The following is a 23,966-nucleotide window of genomic DNA, read 5'->3' as shown; positions in this document are numbered from 1 at the left end:
GCCTTTCACCGTCCGAAACGATAATTGCCATTCGGTTGATGCCATCCCGCATTCGACCTAAGAAAAAGTGGAAAGGATGAATTTCCCCAAATCACGGATCTCAAAAAATAGAATCTTAATGAATAAATTTCTCGCGGAAATTTTCGAATATAAATCTTGCAAAAATTTATAAAATTCTTCAAATTATATCGAACATAAAAAAAATTTGAAAAATCTAGTAACTTTTTTGATACCTTGTTTGACACTCTGTTCCCTAACCTATTTCTTTAAATGCGCCTAACCTATGCATCCAATCTAACCACGTGCACATGACTAGTATAATTAACAACGCATAAGGATGAAGCTTCGCAGTAAGTTATCATTGAAAAATGCATTGTTAAAAACTTAAAATCTTGCGTATTTCGTGCAAGAATAAGAATCTAGAAATTATATACGTAACTTATACGTGAAGTTTTTTTATATTGCAATTTTATATTAATCTTAACCTAATAATTAATAACAATTAGTGAAATGTATATAAATATTGTATAATGCGAATTTATTATTATCTTCTTTAAAGTTTAATATATTAGAACGCAATTTTAAAAAAAATTTCTTACTTCCTCTTTTAATATCTTTATTATAATTATTAGATAAACCAAGCAAGCGCATGCCAGCGCGAAAGAGATATAAAATCGAGAAAAAAGTCCGCGAACATAATCGAAAAATGAGGAAAGAGACCAAACATTCTAAAAGTAAGTTAATAAACTAATTCTTCAAATATGTATGTTTGTATTTATAATTGTTTAAAAACTATAATTTTTGATTTTTAACCAGAAAAATCCAAGATGATGCAAATACCGAATCAATGTCCTTTCAAGGAGGATATATTAAAGGAAATAGAGGTAATGCGAAAACATCAAGAAGAAGAAAAACGGAAACAGAAGGAGGCTGCACGTGGAAAGAAACGTGAACAACTTGCTAAGGGTGATCTTCAAGGTTTGGTTAATGAAGCTCAGAATAAGCAGTTAGCACATGAATCCATGGAAGTAGATTCTGCTCAAAATCAAATAAAAAATGCTGTTACTAAGGAAGAAAACTCACTTAAAGCATATTATAAGGAATTCAAAAAGGTTTTGGATGCAGCTGATGTTATTCTTGAAGTTATGGATGCTCGTGATCCATTGGGAACACGATGTAAAGAGGTAAATTTCCAAAACTGTTATAAGATATATATATATATATATATATATATATATATATTTATATTTATACATTATTATTTGATTATTTTGTTATAGGTAGAAGAAGCAGTTCAGTCTGCAAATAAAAGATTGGTACTAGTCTTAAACAAAGCAGATTTGATTCCTAGAGAAAATTTAGACCAATGGTTAAAATACTTGAGAGCTAGTTTACCGGCTGTGGCATTTAAATCGTCCACACAAAATCAAGCAAATCGATTAGGCAGGAGAAAATTAGGAAAAAAAACAGAGTCCATGATACAAAGCAACACATGTTTCGGCGCAGAATTACTTTTGTCATTACTTGGAAATTATTGCAGAAACAAAAGCAATGTAAAAACAAGTATTACAGTTGGAGTTGTTGGCCTTCCAAATGTAGGAAAATCTAGCGTTATTAATTCCTTGAAACGCAACAAAGCGTGTAATGTGGGAAATATTCCAGGTATTTCATTATTTTTATTATAAACAGTTTTTACATCAATTGAATATTCTTTCTAATCCTTATGGTTTATTTTGATTATTGTAGTTTTGTGAAATTAATTTATTCTTTCCTCAAATTCTTTTTATTCTTTTTCTAATTATGTCCAAATTACATAAAACATTTTACAACAGTTTTGGATTGCATATATTAGTAATATATTATATATACACATATATTATCGATTTAACAACTATTTACAATTACTTCCAGGAATAACAAAGACGATGCAAATTGTCCAATTAGATTCTAAAATTAAGCTGTTAGATTCTCCTGGTATAGTATTTGCTACATCTGATGAAAAATCTGATGATACATCTGTAGCTCTCAAAAATGCAGTAAAGATTCAAGCATTGAAAGACCCTTTCACACCGGCGACAGCAATTTTAAAAAGAGTTTCACGACAGCAGATAATGGAATTATATAATATGCAAGAGTTTTCAACGCCAGATGAGTTTTTTGCGATGAAAGCTGCAAAGATGGGAAAATATAGGAAGGGTGGGGTGCCTGATGCGATTGCTGCCGCGCGAAGTATTCTTGAAGATTGGAATTCTGGCAAAATTAGGTTTGTTATGTTTTATATACATATGTACAACCATATATATTCTATTTTTTATACGATTAAAATTTTTTTGTAGGTATTATACAGTGCCACCCGAACAACCAGTATGCCATATATCTGCTGAGATTGTTAGTCAAGTAGCTAAAGAATTTGACATTGAAAGTTTTGCCGCAGAGGAAAAAATGATGCTTGATAATTTTACAACAAATTCCACAAATAATTCCACAAATAATTCCACTATCGCAGATCCTGTACTAATTGATAGTTCGAGACCTGTCACAGCAATGGAGGTCGAAATCCAACAAGAATTGGTAAGATGTAAATATATAATTTAATATTATATTACTGTTATATTATTTTATATTTTTTTGTAATTTATATTTTATTGAATTTATTTTGTAATAATTAATCGATATTTTCTTATAGGAATTTAGAGTACAGAAAAAATTAAAGAAAAAATTGCAGGATACAAAAAAAGATGTAGCTGCTGAAAAAAAGAAGAAACCAGATCCACTTTTTGAGATTGAAGGCAATCAAAAATTGAATAAGCTCAAGAAACTTGAATTCAAAAAACAAAAAAAAGAACGAGCGAAGAGAGGTATGAGAAGAATGAGAAGGAGGGAAGAGTTTGTAATCTAAATGTTTAATATTTACTTAATTAAATTAATATTAACTTATAAATATCATTGATTTTCAGAAAAAGCCACTGCCAAACTAGCGGGAAAGCTTGAAAATTTCAAATTTAATTCAGATGATTATGACTTTAATACAGATTTTACAATTACATAGGATATTATCAATATTTATACATTATGAATGTATATATCTACACATATATAACTGTTACGTGTTATATAATGACATATACATATACATATAATATCCATTTAAAACTATAAATAATAAAGATCATTTTCTGTCTATTAAATACACATACAAATGCATTATTTCCTCTCATAATATAGTTCCATTTTGTATTTTAAAAGTTTGTAATAACTTGTATTGATTTTAGATTAGTATTTAAAAAAATTTTTTAAATCTAGTAAATTTTTAAAAATTGTTCGAAAGTTAGATGAATTAATTATGTAATAACGAATAATGAAACAAGTAATGGTAGTAACTAAGAAATTATTCACATTTGATGGCTATATGTACATTAAATTAAATACACATATTTAACTATATATTTTTACATTTTAGTTTTTAACATATGTATAATATTATTTAAGTTTATATAAACAATTTATATACATATATATATATATATATATATATATATATATATTTAAATTTGAATTTATATACATTTGTTTCCTTTTAAATAATAATTTTACTAAAATGATTATAATTATCTGTACTAAGCTATTTTAAAAAATAAGTGATATGAATATAATAAAATGTGCAAACGAAATAAGTGTTCTTTATATATGTTTTTTATAAAATAAATCTCGAATGCTATCTAATTCGCTTTTTTAATTATAAAATAAATTATAAGATATAATTATGCATTTTATAAAATTATATAATATGAATGACGAATGCTTAAAATGTCTAATGCATCAAAAATTAATTATTATTTAGTTGATCGGTTGTTATTCGTGTGATGTAAGATTATATTTAAATACAAGAAAGTAAAATAATATTATAATCTAATACTCTATTATTTCGATTTCTATTTCGAACGAATAAATTACAAAAAGTATTTAGTTCGGTAAATTGTTATTACTTTCATATACGATCTCATATAAATCTATAGAAATCTTTAATCATGGAGTTGATTATATGAGCTATCCACAATCATTAATTATTTGTAGGAAATTATCGCGTTGGAAAAGATACATGAAGTATCTTCTACTATTATTAACTCAAATCCATTCGAATGATAAGACGGCAGATATGCACATGGCTATGTGCGCCGGACGCCTCGTTATCACTCCGAATGAGAGAAATATTACTTTCTATACCAAACATGTAATGCGCTTTATGAAATAATTTCATAATTACTGTTATTGTGTTCCTCGCATTTCTAATTAATTATTAATTGATAATTTCAATTTTTAATTGATTGTATAACGTAACAAAAAAGACTTGTATATTTATAGCACCAAACTTGTATTTATAGCATCAAAATACTGTGAGAAACGGTTAATCTTTTTCTTGTATTCGAAAATAGACTATTTTTGTTAAACTGTACTGTTAATAAATAATATATCACGAAATTAATACATATGTGTACATATATATGTTACGTTATTATCTGATAATGTTAATATTTATAAAAAAGAAATAGAAAACAGTGTGTTACACATTGATAAGAAATGAGTAAAGTTCCAATATTTTCTATGCAGTACATGTAGGTTGACTATCGCAGGAAATATATTTATAAACTATTAATTATTATAATATTAATTGTAGTAATAAGTAATTATAAAACAGAATATTGTTTACGTAATTAAATATAATATAAAATAATGCAATATATAATAATATGTACAAATCACAATCAACTAAAATATTATAAAAACTGTATATAGTCTAGAAACTTATTTATTTAAATAAATTACATATTAAATAAATATATTGTTTTTAAATAGTATAATTAATAATAAAAGACAGGTACACAAAACGCATAAAATTATTTTTACATTTTACTTTTTATTGTAACATAGTCTTTTCTTGAATTACAATTTATATTTATATTTATATCTAACTTATTATTATTTTTATAGTCTTTGTCCTCTTTGAAATTATTAGAATGATTGTAGTATCTACTATAGGCATCCGCACTATGTACTCCTAAGATAAAACAAGTGTAATCGGAATGGAGTAAAAAAAAAAACAACACATATAAACGAGATAATTGGAAAAAATGATAACATGTTTTTACAGTACGGATTAAAAGGTATATCACCTTTATATTTTTTGAGGATAATTAATTCAAAATGCATATATTTAATTAATTTTTTTTAAGTTGCAATGTTCATTATTGAATGAAAAGTCTATTGTTCAGTAACTTATATACCTATTATTAAAACATATGTGACTAGATAGAAATACATGCACTTTGAATTAAGTTTTCTTCGAAAAGCAAACAGGATATTTGGCCGGTACTCGAGTGGCTTCAATTTAACGTAACTAACATAATAGACATAATAGACTGTTACGTCTTTTGCTTGTATGTAATAAAGTACTCGTAATGCTTTAGATATGTTAAATTGAAGCCACTCGAGTGACAGTAGTCGACTTGTGAACAACGCGCGGAAGTTATTGCATAACGAATGTTGAGAATTTTTAAGTGCAATTGAATAAGATATTGAAGAAATATAAAATTCTATTATTAATTTGCACTCTTTGTATGCGATTAAATTGCTAAAAAGTTTATCACTCAATTTATCATTTAATATACATACGCGCGCGCGCGCGCGCACGCACACACACACACACACACACACACACATATATATATATATAAAATAAATTAACAAAATTATATATATATAATTTTGTTAATTTATTTTTACTCATTAATTTCTTTTCCTTCATTAATGTCTTACATAATTTGGATTTAGAGATTTTATGGGTGAGTATAATATTCTTCCGTGAGTATAATATTCCGGCGACATACACAGCGTTCATATCGATAATCTCGCAAAAATCAGCGAAAGGTGCAGGATTCGAAGTATTGACAGTGAAAGATTTTATCAACATAGTGGATGAAAATGGAAAGCAATACTTTCCCGGTATTAAGTCTAAGACGCTTGAAGTTTTGGGAAAAAGATTATCTTAATTAGTTCCGCGCATTCAAGATAATACACAATTACACGGAATTATACGAAGTAAGTCACCTAATTTTCTAAATCAAACTATATAATTATTATAAATTTATGAGCCGCTTAATATTCTTATAATTTTTACGAACTGTATATTCTTTATATATGCATCGTGAGACAAAATAAAAAATAATAATAAAGGAATATTCCCAGTATATACAGTTAACATATTATTATCAGCTTTTGTTAATACATATCGATATTTAATTGTATTTCCGTTCTGATAAACAGCGGCACTCACGGTAACTACGGAATGCATTTGAAATATAGAAATTAGATATTATAAAATATTAAACGATATACCTCTGCGCATATGTGACAAAATGTGCGGATTGTATATTACACTACCATATTGGAACATGTTCAGAAATTCATGATTGACTACCATATCGACTATCATGAGACTAGAATTTTATGTGATTACGGTTAATTTATAATATTTATAAAAAGGAATCTAATTTAGAAATTATACAAAATATTCAACCACTTGTTGGTGCAAGTATATTCAGAATCGACATATTTGTCGATATAATTATATGCATGTTTATTATTCTTCTCTAAATACTTTCATTGAGCTACAACTGTGACAAATATGTTTTATTTTATGAGAAAATGTTGTAGAAATACATGTCAACATATAGAATTTCATCTCTTTTTGATATTTACTTATTTTTAGTTCTGTTTCAATATTCCTTATTTGAATATTGCTCTTTAATAATTGACTGTAATACGTTAATATTGTATGCAATATTATGTACGATTTTAATTTTTTATTTTAGTTAATTGTATACAGGGCGTCTGTGCAATCTCTCCTCCCCCCCAAAAAACATAAGTAGATCTTGTTAAATCAAACTCAAAACAAACTCAAACAAGATCGGCAAATGCGCTTCCAGCTGCGCGCATTGGCCGATGTTTTTTAATTAATATCTCGAAATTTTACATGGTTTTTGCAAAATAATAAAAGACTTTTTAGTTCAGTTTAACGAGATCTACTTATGGCTTTACTTTGTTCCGAGATAACGGGAAGATCCTGTGTGTGTGTGCGTCTGTGTATACATATATATATACACACACGCATACACACACACACAGGATATATATACACACATATACATATATATTACGTTATTATTTAATGTTAATATTTACAAAAGTGTTACACAGATAAGAAATAGATAAAGTTTCAATATGCAGTACAATATACTCTGCAATAGGCTGATTACCGCAGGAAATACACTATTATAAACTATTAATTTTTATAATATTAATTGTAGTAATAATTAATTATAAATGCAGAATATTGTTTACGTAATTAAATATAATATAAAAAGATGCAATATAATAATATGTACAAATCACAATCTAACGCATAAAATTATTTTTATATTTTACTTTTTATTGTAACATAGTCTTTTCTTGTATTACAATTTATATTTAAATTTATATTTATATCTACGTAAACTTATTATTATTTTTATATTCTTTGTCCTCTTTGAAATTATTAGAATGATTGTAATATTATCTACTATAAGCATCCGCACTATATAGATAAAACTCCTACGATAAAACAAGTCGGAACGAAGTAAAAAAATACGTACAAATGAGATAACCGTAAAAGATGATAACATGTCTTTATTAATAACAGTCTACAGTCTATCTGTTATATCTTTTGCTTGTATAATGGAAGAACCGATAATGCTTTAGTTATGTTTGAAGCCACTTGATCGACAGTAGTCGACTTGTGAACAACGCGCGGAAGTTATTGCGTAACAAATGTTGAAAATTTTCCGTTTTCGTGACATTTGGGTTAAATGTCATTCGACACGGACATATGCGAAAAAAATAATTGGAGGAATTGAAGTGGATATAAACAAAACAATGGAAAAATTACCGAGTGTTAAGCCACCAGGCCAACCACCCAAGATTTGGAAATCAATCGAAAAAATAACCAATGATGGCAAATCAACGAAATTTACAATTCAGGAGATTCCTGAAGATAGATATGAAGATGCAGTTCAACATATGTGCACGTATTTTTTGGCTGATGAACCGACTTGTCAATGTTTGAGTAAGTTTAATTGTTTTTTCTTTCTTGACTTTTTGATAATATTACTTCCATTATAATTTTTTTTACATAGATTTGTGGGAATGTAAGATTTGAAGCGCGGCGCGACCGTTATTCTCTGCTTTGCTCTTTATTTATCTAGGTTACGTTTCAAAACGTAAGTAACCGAGGAAATTTTACTCGAATGGCCGTTCCGAAACTCTTTTAAGCCTTTCTGATTGGTTCAAATCGGCCATCCGAGTAAAATTTCCTCGGTTACTTACGTTTTGGAACGTAACCCTAGATATTATTCTCTCGAGAAGGGCATTTTAGCGGGCGAACGAGTCAGTCATAAATCGAGCGTTGAAACGATCAATCGATCAAGTCGCCGGAACGTTTGGCACGATATAACGAACCGAGTACGCCGTTGCGATCGTTAGCCTACTCCGATATTTCTATCTGTAGGGGAATTTAAATAATAAAGCTATCATTTTGTATTATTATATATTAAACCATCTTTTCTCCATCAAAACCCCTACAATTTAATATGAAAAAACTGTAATTAAGAAAAATTAGTCTTATGAAAGTTATTTTTTAGTGATATTAAATAATATTTCTCTATTATAAATTAGTTACTTATAATATTTTTATGCGAATTCAAAATAAAATGATTGTTTTGTTTTATATTGTACTTATTTTTTATTTATATTTGTAGATGCGAAAGATGATCCTATATTTGTACAAGATGTAAGTGCAATATGGCGCCTATTACTCACAGAAGGCATATCCATAGCTGCCTTCACCGAAAATCCCAATGGTGGGAAACCTATAATCGCTGGTATGAATGCCTTGGGTGTTGATTTCAAAAACCATAAAAATAATTTTTCAGAGTATGAGGTAAATATTTATTTTTATTAATTTTGTTGAAAAAAAAAATTATAAATTTTTATAATAAATTTTTTTATCTTTTTATTCGTAAATCACCATATCAATCTATTACATAACAGCTCTATTTTATATATATATATATATGTGTGTGTGTGTGTGTGTGTGTGTGTGTGTGTGTGTGTGTGTGTGTGTGTTAAATAATCACTAAAAATATGTTAATGTTTTTTTGCTTTAAAATTTTATATGGAAAAGCATTTTTATTTTTTTTCTTTTATGTTTAAAATAATAAATATATTATCGGAACGTATATGATTGCATTATAATATATTCAAGTAATAACTTCTCTATTACAGCTTAAATCACTAAACTGCAAAAATACATTCGCAATCATATCTGATGCAACTAAAATAATATACGAACATTATGGAGTAGACAAGTATTTATATGCTATCGGACTTAGTGTAGACCCCGCTTATCGAGGATATGGCTTAGGAAAAGATATTCTAAAAATAAGGTATGATTCTGAAAATAAAGTTTATATGTTGGAAAATTAAGTAATTTCACTAGTCACATTATATAATATACACAAATAAATAAATGTGAAAGAGAGATTTTGGTTCGCGTCTGCTTTCTTAGAACACTCTATATAGAAAAGATATTTGAACTACTACGAGTTTAAGGATAAATGTTCTATATAAATGTTCTATATAAATGTGCTATATAATATTAAAAATACATTGTTCATGCTATATAAAATTAAAAATACATCGTTTTAATCTTATCATTCATCTATATTTATTCTTGATAGCGCAATATTCTATTTTAGTCTTTTTTTAGATTTTTTCGGTCAACAGTTGATCATTGATTTAAAACTCCTGTAATTTTTGTGACTGTAAAGTTTTAATTAAAGAGAAAATTTGAATGAAAGTTAAAATTATGAAATGTTAAAACATTTTATACTTAATATTTAAGAATATAAAATTTAATAATAAATTTGTATTATATCAAAAATTGATTTCATCAATACATTGAGATATATGATGAACAAACACACACACACGTACACATATACACACACATACAAATTATTCCGCTAGTATACAAATAATCCTTATATTATACAGTTTTCCAACGGGTACAAATTTTCCACAAATGCTTGGAAAAATCTGTGTTATTTTTTAAACTAAGAATTATATCAAATGCTATATTTTTTTATCTATTACTTTTTAAAATTCTATGTTGCATTTTTTTTTTGAATATTAAATTTGAATATTCAATTCTTTCAGAATAAAGTCTAATTGTAAGTGCAATTGAATAAAATATTGAAGAAATATAAAATTCTATTATTAATTTGCACTGTTCGTATGCGATTAAATTACTAAAAAGTTTATCACTCAATTTGTCGTTTTATATATATATATAATTTTGTTAATTTATTTTGGCTCATTAATTATCAATTTTTAATAAATTTTCTACTCATTAATTTATTTTCTTTTATTAATGTCTTATATGATTTCGATTTAGGGATCTCATTGGCCGTGAGTACAATATTCCGGCGACATGCACAGTGTTCACATCGATAATCTCACAAAAATCAGCGAAAGGTGCAGGATTCGAACTATTGACAGCGCAAGATTTTATCGACATAGTGGATGAAAATGGAAAGCAATACTTTCCCGGTATTAACTCTAAGACGCTTGAAGTTTTCGGAAAAAGATTATCTTAATTAATTCCGCGCTTTTAAGATAATACACAATGACATGGAATTATACAAAGTGAGTCATTTAATTTTCTGAAATAAACTATATAATTATTATAAATTTATGAGCCGCTTAATATTCTTATAATTTTTACGAACTGTATATTCTTTATATATACATCGTGAGGCATAAAATAAAAAATAATAATAAAAGGATATTCCCAGTATATACATTTAACATATTATTATCAGCTTTTGTCAATGCATATCGATATTTAATTGTATTTCCCGAGGGGTAAACCGCTGAGGGCATTGCGGTGTACAGATTTGAGGCATTACTGGGCATTGCTTGGGCATTATTTGGGCATTATTAGGTTATGTTGAAGTATTAATGCGTATTATGGACGTTATTAAAGTATTATTAAGTCTTTTCTTCCAAATAATAATTTTAAATTTATTAAAATTTAAATTATTAAATTTTAAAAATTTAGCAGTAATGCCCAGGAATTGGGCATTAGTAGGCATTAGTGTACATAATTTTGATCAGCGGTTTACCCCTCGGTATTTCCGTTCCGATAAACAGCGATATTCATGGTAATTACGTATGCATTTGAAATACAGAAATTAGATATTACAAAATATTAAACGATATACCTCTGCGCATATGTGGCAAAATGTGCGGATTGCATATTACACTACTACATTGGAACATGTTTAAAAATTCATGATCGACCACTATATCAACTATTTACGAGGCTAGAATTTTATGATTATGGTTTATTTATAATATTTATAAAAAAGAATCTAATTTAGAAATTATACAAAATAACGTACATATTTTCCATTGAAAATAATTCTATTGTAATATCAGATTATTAATTCTCTTTAATTCCATGTAAAATTGTTATGATTTTAATTCTGAAACTATAAATTCAATTCTCTATCATTCTCCATTATTTTGCTTAAATATATAGTAAATATTATTAAACATTTACAGATCATGAAACATAAAATGCACTCGCATGTGGAAATAAATAATTTTGTGAGAGTGATAGAGCGCGAAATATCATTGTTACCAAGATGATGAGGATGTATGTGAGGGAGGAGGTCAGGTGTGTCTACGCTCATTTGGTCAACAAGCGGCAGAATAATAATCCACCTACGGCAATAGCACTGATATCTATGTGTAGAGCATTCACTTTTCCAACAAATAATTAGAAAACAATATTTGCGAACCAGAAAAATATGTGAGGTGCAAGTGGATCGGAAATTGAACTCGAACTCTTTCGCTTTCCGCGCAATTGCTCTCCATTGAATTATCCAGATTTCACAGCTAATACCACTATTTAACACAGTTATATAGTAATACAACTCCAAAGCGATGTTGGAATCTCGCTCAATGAATGCATTGTCGATCACTACAGAGATGGATAGACTTTTAAATGACCGCTTGTTGACCAAGTGAAGCCGACTAATGTTTGATCATTTAACGAATTAGGTTCGTCAGAGTTAATTTTGCAGAATTCAAAGCAAATAATATATAATAGTGATAATAACTCATCAAAGAATTTAATGGTTGTGTAAAATAAAGCATAGATTTCAATTGATATTCAATTGGGAGTCATATCGAAAAAATTATATCGTCAAATTGAGCACTATTCTTGCAAATACCTGATTGAGAAAACTAATTTGCTCTAAATTTCCGATTGTATTAAAATAAGAAATCAATTTTTTTAGCATTTTAAATTATTAAATGCAACAAAACATAAAATTTAATAATAAATAAAAGATTTAATAACAGGTTAATAAAAATAATGTAAAGTTAATAAAGATAATAGAAAGGCGATTTTGATCTTTTTATTCTCTATTTATTATTCCATTACATCTCATGCTATTTTGAATAATAAATTGAAATGTATTAAAATATATCATTAAAATACAAAAATGTGTTAGACTTGCATTAATTTGGATTACAAAACATGACACTTTATGTGTATTTAAACAGTTGTTTACAGAACATTGGATTCAAATAGAAGAGGGAAGAATAATCTTCGATAATTCGCAAAGTTAATTAACACTCAGAATGAGATTTCACACACGATATCAGATAAAATTAAAACAAACATTGAAATTGCTGATCGGAATTGATTGGGATTAAAGCCAATCGGAATTAAGAGAGATAAATTTAATAATATCCAACCACTTGTTGGTACAAGTATATTCAGAATCGACATTTGTCGATACAATTATATGCATGTTTATTATTCTTCGCTAAATACTTTCATTGAGCTATAACTGCGACAAATATGTTTTATTTAATGAGAAAATGTTGCAGAAATATATGTCAACATATAGAATTTCATCTCTTTTTGATATTTTTTATTTATTTTTAGTTCTGTTTCAATATTCCTCATTTAAATATTGTTCTTTAATAATTGACTGTAATACATTAATATTGTATGCAATATTATGTACGATTTTAATTTTTTATTTTAGTTAATTATATATATAAATACTAGAGAAGAACAATATTACAAGAGAGAAAGAGAAGTATAAATAATAATAATAAAAATAATAATATAAAAATATTATACATATAAAAATCTTCAATTATAAATTTTTATAAAAAATATTAATTCCTGTAATATTATGTGACAATATTACGCATTAAATATAAAATTAACCATGCAATGATTTTGATTTGAATATTTTTATATGCAAACAATTTTCAAACTCTTCCGAAACAATAATCCCAAACTTTTTTATTTTTATTTTCTTTTTATTCTATTTACAAAGCATATTCAACACATCTTTAACACACAATATTTCCGTATTTTTAAACATCAGACATATCGAGAAATTAAATTAAATTTAATAAATTTAATTTTTTTACTTTATATAAAATTAGATCTTTTCTATTATAACTCTAGTTTTTTATGCATCATACTGGCTTATACGTGCATTAAATATATTTACATAGACTTAAATGTTACATTATATTACTCTCGAATTAAATCACTTCCTGAATGGGAAAGCTAATGTTTCAATAAATTATGCATCAGCCGAACGTATCTTAAAATAGTACGAAAGTTACGGTATCGAGCATCGTACTTGAACTGTATGATATTAATACATTACAGAGGTGTATATAATTTTTCTTTCTTTTTTTTGTGTTCTGTATGGGAGGGTAAATTCGCCAGAACCCTTCGACACGTGCGCGAGCGTGGGCGCGTGCGAGCGCGACGCCACGTCGTGTGCCGGTAGTTCCTTCTCTGGAACCGGCTCTCGACGCGCCTTCAGTCGCGTTCCGCGCGTCGTACGAGCGGGTGTGTTTTTGCTCTTGCATTTTGCTCTCCGTTAGAGATCATTCTATTCTTTACTCATCCGTCTATCCGGAAGATACGTTCGACGGGAATGTGACGTAAACGGAAGTTTGAGACTAAACGGACAAACCTACATAAACGAAATAAATAAGCATAAAACGTCGAATAATTGTCAACGAAACGTATGTTAAACGTCACATAAAATTCAATTTTTACAGAAAATTATCAACTTCTCGATACATCTGATAAGATCAATAATAAATTAATTGCTATAATTTGTCGAAAGAGTGACCCTGATCGGGTTTGCTGACCGCTTGTTTCATGCACGGTATCGCGAAGCATATCTACGTTCAAAATTGACTGATAGTGTTTTGGCAATGGTGTTCGAGGGATGATTCTTTATCGAGTAATCCGTATATTTTTCCATGTTTGAAACACAATCGTGATGAATTTCCCATGATAAATGGGGATTCGATTGAATACAAGCGTGCCGATTTTATGGATATCCTTGCTTTAAAATAGATAACACTCGGGGGAGTAGTGTAACCTGTTGCAGAATACGATATCGAGACACTTTAAATGGCCGTAAGATTATTCTTCATAGTTGTTTCAGTAAGGGTTACTTTTTCCCCCTCTAAAATCAATATTGCGCTTCATTCCTAATCACTGCAGTTTTTCGGGTATGTGTAATAAGTAAGACTAATTGTAAGTAAATTAACTTTTGATAATGTCGTCATATATAACATTAATACTAGTATCGACAGTCATTTTGTCTTCAGATATTTTGGGCATCAGGTGTAATGTGATAGTTTACTTAAAATATGTGTAACACATTTATTTTTAGACTGGCTCATTTTAAAACACATTGTACTAGGATTATTTTGTGATTAATACTAATATCTAGTAATTTAAATTGATATATTCATAATTAATTAATATATTCATTGACGATAAAAATTTGGCGATGATAAATGCTACGACAGGATTAGAAAATTATATTGAATTATATTTCAATTCTTTTTATTCAATTATCTAATTTTCCTTTTTATCCAAATAATATGTTTAATGAAAGATCAATGTATTCATAATCTTTGTATTATTTTTGTATAAGAGAGTTTTAGAACATTAATTATCTTTTATAATCTTTCCATACAGAATTCATTTTACTTTGTTAAATTCGTTGCATAAAAATTGATAGGATCAAAATATGCGAAATCTTTGATTACATTTCTTTTATTTTTATTTTACATTTGTCACCGTTTTTAAAATTGATGTTAAATTTTGTATTCTAAAATTGATAATAAATTCACATTGAAAACAAGAATAAAGTAATTGGTGATGAGCAATTTGATTTTCAAATCTATGCATTCAAGTTCCCTTTGCTGGTTTTTATTTTTTTAGAACAAAAGAGTGCGTAACGGAATATTTTTCTTTTATTCTTATTCTCTTCTCAATGCAATAAATTTACAATTTTCAGTTATTCTGGGATAAAACCTAACATATATATAATTGTTTCTTTTTATTTTTATAATATGAAAAATATTTTTATCTCTCCAATTTATACATATTTTTCGAGATTTTATATTATTAAAACATTAAAAACCGGAATAAAACAAAATTAGAAACAAGCTGACATGCAACAGTTTCATAAATCATCACTTTTGTTCTATTCTTTACATTTTCTTTGTCCTTTAATTTAAAACCTGCATACAACTTTCCATATACGTTAATAATATTTTAAATGTTTTCTCTTAATGTCTTTTTGGACAAATAATCACAATAGATTCGCAAATTCAGAATTAAAAAAATTAAAAAAAAAAAGGATAAGACTTGTTAGTTAGGTTTTAAAGAGAAAGAAAAGTAAAATGATAAAAAACGCGGTCATGCTTTGTGCTTTGAACATCCAATAATAATTTCCTATAAATCGCTCCAACTGCGTTACACGATTGCTCCGCCTCTATCGATATTATGTTTTTCTTTGAACACGTAGATCATGTATGTCATAATAAGTTATGATTGCATCGTACACGGAGATCAAAGAGAGATCATCCATCGTTGATATTTATCTTTTTAGAATCAGTAGCTCGTAATACCTTGTAACATTCTTTACATGCGGCGAGTAGAAACAGCCGGAGCATGTCAGACGCGCGCAATAAGCTACGGTTTCAAGATCCGATGTCTCAAAAGAACTCGATCAAAAATTTCAAAAACTTTTCGAGTACATTGATAGATCACTTAACTAAAAGCGTAATACGATCAAGATTGTTATTGCTATAATTACTATACTAATAATAGTACTAGATATAATAATACAAACAATGAGACACTATGATTTATTATTTTTATTACACATCACAGACATTCTTTGTTTTACGAGAACGACAAATGGATATGGTATATTATTATTTCTTTAATGTAGCATTTTTTTATAATCAACTTTTAGATAGTGTTTAATTATATAAAATTATGAAATATATTTGAAAAAAGATACAATTAAATTTTTTAAAGAAAATTGATTGTATTCTTTCAATTTAAAATCTGTACAGTCTCTATATGCAATTTATATCGCATATTAGATATATGTTTAATACAATATAAAAAATATTAAAATAATATAATATATTATAACAAATAATTAATAAATAATTTTACGTTTTGTTTTTAATTAGATTTATAAAATAAATTCTTTTCTCTCTTTTTGTCTCTCTCTCTCTCTCTCTTCATTTTTTTATGTCTCCGTTGTCTATATTATTTGTAAATTTTGTTTATTTTCAAGAAAGAATTATGTAATAGTTATTTATTTATTAATAGTAATTTTATATAACAATAATAATCTTATATAACAATTATAATTTTAATTCAAATATCATTTTTATTTTGTAATTTCGGTAAAGATGAATTGCACAATTTATTCATAACTTTACATATTTTTATATAATTTGAGAATATATTTTATTTCTGTGCCAGAGAGGATAGCACTTTTAACGTCAAAATACATTTTGTTTATTCTCTGCATAAATAAATTAAAACAAATCGTGAAATAGATACGCCTGGCTAAAAATAACAATTTTCAATAAAGTTTCATAAATCTTGTGAAAAATATTGCCCGCAGAAGAGAAAGATAGATTTTGCAAAAGAAAAATGAATAGAGATAGATAGACAGACAGATAGATAGATAGCTAGATAAATAGATAGATAGATAGATAGATAGATAGATAGATAAATAGATAAGTAGATAGATAGATAGATAGATAGATAAACAGATCGAAAGGGAGAGAGAGAGAAAGATATGTTGCGACTGTTTTTGAAAATTTGCGCTAGTATCAGATGCGTTCATGGCATTCATGTTGCATACAATAACAGTTTCGAGATTTTCCATTCTTTTTCCAACAAGAATATTGCCGCAGGATACAATCTTGTTAAAGAATAAGTCACTTCTTCAAAGAAATATTTCCTTCGTTTTTCTTTTTCTTTCTTTCAAAACATAGCCATGAATACGACACACGATAAAATATTGCGGCAGAAAGCTTTTTCAGAAGAAAAGATTCTTCTATCCCGCAATAGTGAACGGATAATCCTGTTCCACGTGAATCGATTCATGTGACTACTTAGAGAACGTCTATCATGTCTGAATATTAAGTCTTACCGCCGGATATATTATCTCTATTGAATTATGAATGAATCAAATTTAGTATTATTTGTATTATCAAATTATGTTTTAAGAGACATTATTTTTCTTGAGGTTGAGTTTGTTTGAAAACCATAGTTTATAAAAAATAAACTCACCAGTTTATTAAAAAAAAAGATTTTGATATATGTATTTATTCATATACTATAAACGTAACTCACCTGACCTGATTCTTGATTGCATCTAATATCATATTGCATTTAATATCAAAAGCAAAGCGTGCGTCGACTTGTTTATAAAATTTTATAATTGTAATTCGCTTAGTACGGTAAATTGTGTTTTTTATACATATATATATATATATATATATATATATATATATATATATATATATATATATATATAACAACTATGCGATGTCAGTAAACATTTCACATATTCTTAAATACAAGTAATATAAATGTATTGATAATACATTTATATAACCTTTTTTTTATATTTAAAGATGAAAAGTGAATATTACAAATAATACCCTTATAAAGTAAATTTTGAGGTAAAGGATTTTTAAAATTTCACAGCATATGGCACATAATCGTTGAATCACATTATTACCAAATAGTGTTTTCAAAGACAAATAAAATTATAAATTAAAGTAATACTGAAATGAGATATTTGTAGGATTTGAACATAAAGCTCGGAAGTAATGCTATCATACGAAATTCATGCAGAAATGTAGTTTGTCAGACCACTCGATATATCAAAATAAACGTACATATGTTGCAAACACTTGCCTTTGATATTAGACATAACATAAGTAATCGAAACTGTTTGATGAAATGTGGTTAGTTTAATACTTGTTAAACGATTAAAACTAATCGCGCGGTCGACATACTATTGCGGCACGTGCAGGATAGAAATCAGTATAGTTTCAGTATAGTTCAGTATATATGGTTTAGTATAGTTTCGAATGAGATTTAGATTCCGATGTAGCAAATACATTCAAAATTGATCTCTATGTTTATCTATCATAGTGGCAATTTATCTAAAACAAATTGATATTATCAAAATAACATCAGTTGCTACTTGATAAACTCTATGTATACATTATATATATATATATATATATATATATATATATATATATATATATGTATATGTATATAGAGTTTATCAAGATATTAATACAATATAGTAATAGAATTTCATGTTTTCAAAAAGGAAAATTTTTTTAGTGTTACTTTTTCTTTTGAATCTTAGAATCCAAAAGTTGTAGAATGTCTCGAGCGATTTTATTGTTTATTTCCTGTTGAATTGAAGATAATAAAGATAGGACACAGTCTTTTAATGCACAGACAATTTGACCACTTTATTTTATCACAACGATGATACAAAATCAGACTAGTTATATCGACTAAAGAGACGCGTGCTTATTGATCTGTGATTCGGAGCAAAGTGCGTGTTCCGATATCTTTTCCGGAAAGGATCCTTGATCGAAGGATCTCGAATCTTCGATATGTTCAGTCATATCCGGTACCTTAACGCCATTGCGTTACGCAGCGCACTTTCGGCATAAAAATATTCGTCCAATTAAGGTTGCAATTTTGTTTTGTAATCCATCAGCATCATGCGGTCCCCTTGTTATACAAATATAATTCAATTTCAAATACTTTTCGAGAATGGCGCATGATGCATTGTGTTTGTACAGTACTTTTAAAATATCTTCTATGTACAAATGTGTTTGTAGCTTTTTATTACCAAGTATTCCTTTTGTTATAAGTAAACAATCAATGTCGTCCCATTCTCCATGGGCAGCTTTAACTTGTAAAGCGACTTTTTGATATAATCTAGGAGAAATGTCATGATTCTGAGAGAGCGTTGTAGGTGATATCACAAATGTATTTGGTGTATTGTAATGATGTTTACATGCAGAGATCCTCGAATAGAAGAATCCAAGCTCTTTATTATCCGTTTTCTGTTTGATTGCCATTTGCCATTCTACAACTTAATATAAGATTCCAAAAACGTGTCTTCTTTACAATCAGGTAACATGGCAAAATGTGCTTTCTGGCAATTTTGAAGTTTTTGCAGCAATCTGTTTGGATCTCTTGTGTTTCTTATAATAATATGAAGATTCTTCATAGCAGCAGTCAAAGAATGACCAAGCATTATCAAAATATCAATTATTTCATTTGTTTGCAGTCTTATAAAAAGATAATGTATATATATATTAATTGCCTCTGGTCTTTCTATTAATAATCTTTGCACAAGTGATCGTTTCAAAGTCTTTGTAAGAAATAAAATTATTATTAAAACAGCATTTCCATCTCCGCTTAAAATAGCAGCATCTAATAAAGCAGTTTTGCTAGCAAAAGACTTGTATTGTTCTAATGAGTATGGCCGACCAAACAATATCTTTCTTAAAGTGATATCTGGTTACTCAATAGCTGTTTCTGTATTTACATTCTGTAACTTGTCCGCAGCTAAAATGCATGAAAGTGTCTTTTCAGATATGATCGAGAACAATGGTTTTGTCGTTTGAAGATCACCGGTAGATCTAAGACTATTTTCGGAAAGTGATCTATTTGAGATTCCAGCTCACAATTTTTCAGTTTCATTCTTCGATACTCCAAACAATTGATCCACCTCATTGTTTTCGAAGCAGAATGATCGCTTTTCACTGTTGAACCAAAATTCATCATCGTCTTTAGCGATTAGATGTTCATTTTAGTTTTTAAATATGTCTCGAACCTGCTTCAATAACCTTACCAAATTTTAAAATTTTTCACTAATATTTCTTTCAAAATATAATAATTTTTTCAAATATATCTCTAGAATTATATATAATTTTATATTTATTATTAGGAATAAAATATAATATAAATTAATAGAAATACGTATTAATTTTAATATTCATTTTTTATCTTCTCTTGCGAATATAAAGTACATAAATAACGTCAATACATATATTATATACTTGTATATATAAATATAAAGTATTTTCTGATATCGCACAACTATTACGCATACAAAAAACGCAATCAGAGATAAAAAGTATAGGCTGCGTTTAAGTGTGACATAGATATTCTCGTACGGATTGAGCAATTTTTTAACCGTGCATAAAGTAGATCTCTCTCTGTTCCTCTCTCGATTGACAAAATTCGCTCGTTGTTGATGTACAAGTCTCTATTCAAGCGCACATTTTTCCATCTCTATTCACTCGCGAGGCAACGAAAGTTCGCGTCCATTTTCTCGATATAACTCGAAATCTTTTCAAGTTGCATCAAACATTTTTACAAATTATATTAATGCCCATAAAAATCGTAGCTACGAATGTTTAGTAATTAATAATTTTTATTTTCTTGACGCATATAAAATCGCGCGTTTCGTCTCATTCCAAGTTAAGAGAAAAGAAAGAAAGAAAAATGAAAAATAAGAGAGAAAAATGAAAAAAGAAAGATAAAACTATGCGCTTTCAGGAAATTATTCCCAGCCTTATTCTTATTGAAGATAGCATAATGAATAAATTCTTGCTTTACATGCCTTTAATGTTTTGCGTCAAGAAACACGAGCATGACTTTCAATATACATTTTCTCAGAAACTTCTCCAAATTTGCTTCTAATATGATTACTTTATTATATACTGATGCACACAAAGGCAAGATAAATATATATATTCATATTGCAATTAATCTTTGACTTCGCAAAGTGATTTGTTTTAAAAAATATTCGAATCTGAGGATCTCAAATCGAATACAATTGTTTGAGAGTAAAAACTCGTTTGCGTTACAAAATATTGAGAAAATATCTTAAAAAATTTTAAATGCAATTCTAATTTATCATATTATATAGCTACATATATTTATGTTTCTTGCATCATTATTTAACATGTAATTTACTTTGCTTTATTTGATAAATAATTAATGCAATGCTTTATTTGATGAAACAATTAATGCAATGCAAATCCTAGTATTTTGATTATAATTGATTTTGATTATTATAAGCTAAAAATTTTTACGTGCACAGACATACCGTTTAAAAAGGTTAACGAGATTCTGGTTTTAATTTTTCCATTTAATCTAAATGTCACTGAAAGAAGAATATTCGTTACAACGGACCAAAAAATTTCAATTTGCGTTAATCTTTTTTTCTTTGTTTTTTCTACGATGCCGAATGATGTTAACACGCGCGTATTAATGTATTCCGGAAATGTAAGATACGTATCACATGGCGCGTCAAGACTAAGTATGAGCAGATAATCAAAATAAACGATTAGTTACCAAAAACAAACGTTCTTTAGAAAGAACTGTTTCGAGAATATAAAATAGAAACGTCGCGTGGGAGAAATTTTTCATTAATTAGTAGTCAACTGTGCGCAACAGCCCTATAATTTTCTCGTAGTCGGCGTGAAATGCCACGCTAACCACTGAAACCACTAAATTAAATGGGCGCTGCGAAGAATATATCGACTTTAACGAATATCATCTACATCTTAAATTGCTATAATACATTCATCTTTCAAACATTGTTTAGTTTATTTGTATAACATGTAATTCGTTTACATGTAAATTTACATATAAAATAAAACTTGCATATAAATTTTTAAATATTTATCTTAACTTATATATATAAATTCAAAGTTTTTTAACACGATTCTAATATTATTAGATTAATATTATAATAATGTTCATCGTAAAACTTCATAGAATTCATTATGTTATAATATATATGCGTTTATTTTCTTATGCAAAATATGTATATAGCAAATCAATCTAAATATCATTTATATCATATTTATGTATAGAATAAAAGTATCTATAGAATAAAATGTATAGAATAAAATTTATTTTAAGAAAGTTTATTCTAAGACTTAAAGACCATTATTTATTATATCAAATAACGAATCGTTTATTTCTCGCAGGAAGTTTAATCAACTAAATTAAAACAAAAGACGAAATTATTGGAAGAAATTTATGTCTGTCAAAAGTGACACAGAAAATTTTGTTTAATGTCCACTACCACAATAGCTATTTGTCAATCAGTGTTGTTATTAATATATGCGCGCTCGCAATATATACATATAATTCATTCCGACATCATCGTGATATATCATTCGATGCTCGGCAAGATCTAGAAAGCCGAAATGTCCATGAGCGGACAAGAATGGTCATGACATGATGTACAAATAAGCCGGATTTTCTGTTAAGTAGTATCCAGCGAATCGGAAGTGAAAATCGGAGTTATAATTCTTCTATGTGGCAGATTTTTGGAGTGGAAAAATATCGTAGCCGAGCTCTTGGCGAACATACACACACACAATGAGATGGCTTGAGCGTAAGTTTTCGCGATATCAACTCATTTGTCCATTTTTCTTGGCCATTTCTTTCGCAAGGTGGATGATACGATCGGCACAATTAACAATTTGTTTACTTTTTAACATGGCTATTGTAACTCATTGTCAGTAATTAAAATCTATTTAGCTTAAGCGGTTTCTAACATGATGCAATATCGTTATAAACGATGTTTGAAAAAATTATGCTAATTTTTACATTACGTCAGCATAAAAAGGACGGAACTTATGTTTTGAGCGCAAATTTTATAAATTGTATTTATCGCAATTGAAAGCAATTATTTTTAATTTCTGCGATGTTAGAAAATATTTAAATATTATATCAATAATAATATAATAATATAATAATATAATTTTTATTATTTATTTTTCATAATATATCACAAAATTTCGAATAGATAACGGTATAGTGGTATATTATTTAATATTTATTTAAATTTATTGCAAATGTTTAAAAAAATAAGTCATTTGATTTACTTGCAAATTATGTAGTGAACTTGTATAGTGAAAGCCCATATGTATGTAAAGCGACTTTGTGCTTTCTCGATATATCTCAAAAATTGTTCGAGATATTAAAAAATGTTTTATACCAAAGTTTTATGATAGAAATATCTCTATTTAATTACATTAATAAAATTTCGAAAAAATTATTTTGTGTTTTAAAGATTTTTTAAAATTTTAGTCATATTATTAAATTAAAGCATATTTTTAATATGAAACTTTTTTTGGAGAGGTTTTATCTCTCAGTCATTTTGGGACGGTAATTGAAAATTTCTAAATTCATCTATTTATTATCCCCCTTCCCCTCCCTCTGTATGTGTAAAATTTTATCAAATTAGAATTTTCGAGTTCATTTGCGAGGCTCCCTTATAAATTTTGTATTTTTCAATAGATCACAATTCTTCGCTCGTGCATTAAAAGTGATGAGACCCACGGGTATTTTTTGT

The 23,966-nt window shown here is 27.6% G+C and overlaps 3 protein-coding genes and 1 pseudogene across 6 annotated transcripts in view; 3 read left to right on the top strand and 1 right to left on the bottom strand.

Annotated features, from left to right (window-relative positions):
- Positions 1-242: 242 nt before the first annotated feature.
- Ns1 (Nucleostemin 1) lies at positions 243-3,399 on the top strand. Its single transcript, XM_083102434.1, has 8 exons — positions 243-350; positions 633-734; positions 817-1,184; positions 1,281-1,662; positions 1,912-2,263; positions 2,337-2,571; positions 2,687-2,858; positions 2,958-3,399. The coding sequence occupies exons 1-8, from the start codon at positions 338-340 to the stop codon at positions 3,047-3,049; spliced, it is 1,716 nt and encodes a 571-aa protein (XP_082958560.1). The 5' UTR covers positions 243-337; the 3' UTR covers positions 3,050-3,399.
- Positions 3,400-5,824: 2,425 nt separating this feature from the next.
- LOC145972621 (arylalkylamine N-acetyltransferase-like 2) lies at positions 5,825-23,669 on the top strand. Of its 4 annotated transcripts, none has more exons than XM_083101343.1 (5): positions 5,825-6,096; positions 7,795-8,158; positions 8,850-9,031; positions 9,376-9,536; positions 10,547-12,567. In XM_083101343.1, the coding sequence occupies exons 2-5, from the start codon at positions 7,864-7,866 to the stop codon at positions 10,746-10,748; spliced, it is 840 nt and encodes a 279-aa protein (XP_082957469.1). In that variant the 5' UTR covers positions 5,825-6,096; positions 7,795-7,863; the 3' UTR covers positions 10,749-12,567. The 4 variants fall into 4 exon arrangements, with proteins under 4 accessions (XP_082957469.1, XP_082957472.1, XP_082957471.1 ...); XM_083101346.1 differs by lacking the exon at positions 5,825-6,096 and adding an exon at positions 22,591-23,669 and having other exon boundaries at positions 7,580-8,158; positions 10,547-10,797; XM_083101345.1 differs by lacking the exon at positions 5,825-6,096 and adding an exon at positions 12,727-13,083 and having other exon boundaries at positions 7,580-8,158; positions 10,547-10,797.
- Ccap-r (Crustacean cardioactive peptide receptor) overlaps positions 13,231-23,966 on the top strand; it is a 66,130-nt gene continuing 55,394 nt past the window's right edge. Inside the window, exons 1-2 of the mRNA XM_083101335.1 lie at positions 13,231-14,226; positions 22,932-23,003. The gene's annotated coding sequence lies outside the window, so the exon portion shown is untranslated. The remainder of the gene's footprint in view (positions 14,227-22,931; positions 23,004-23,966) is intronic.
- LOC145973215 (spermatogenesis-defective protein 39 homolog) lies at positions 18,873-20,396 on the bottom strand (annotated as a pseudogene).

Source organism: Camponotus vicinus, unplaced genomic scaffold, assembly GCF_025532165.1.
Source record: "Camponotus vicinus isolate PSW18456_S1 unplaced genomic scaffold, iyCamVici1.0 SCAF_6, whole genome shotgun sequence".
In the NCBI taxonomy this organism is placed as follows: Eukaryota; Metazoa; Arthropoda; class Insecta; order Hymenoptera; family Formicidae; genus Camponotus; species Camponotus vicinus.
This window is presented reverse-complemented; position numbering and strand designations above follow the sequence as displayed.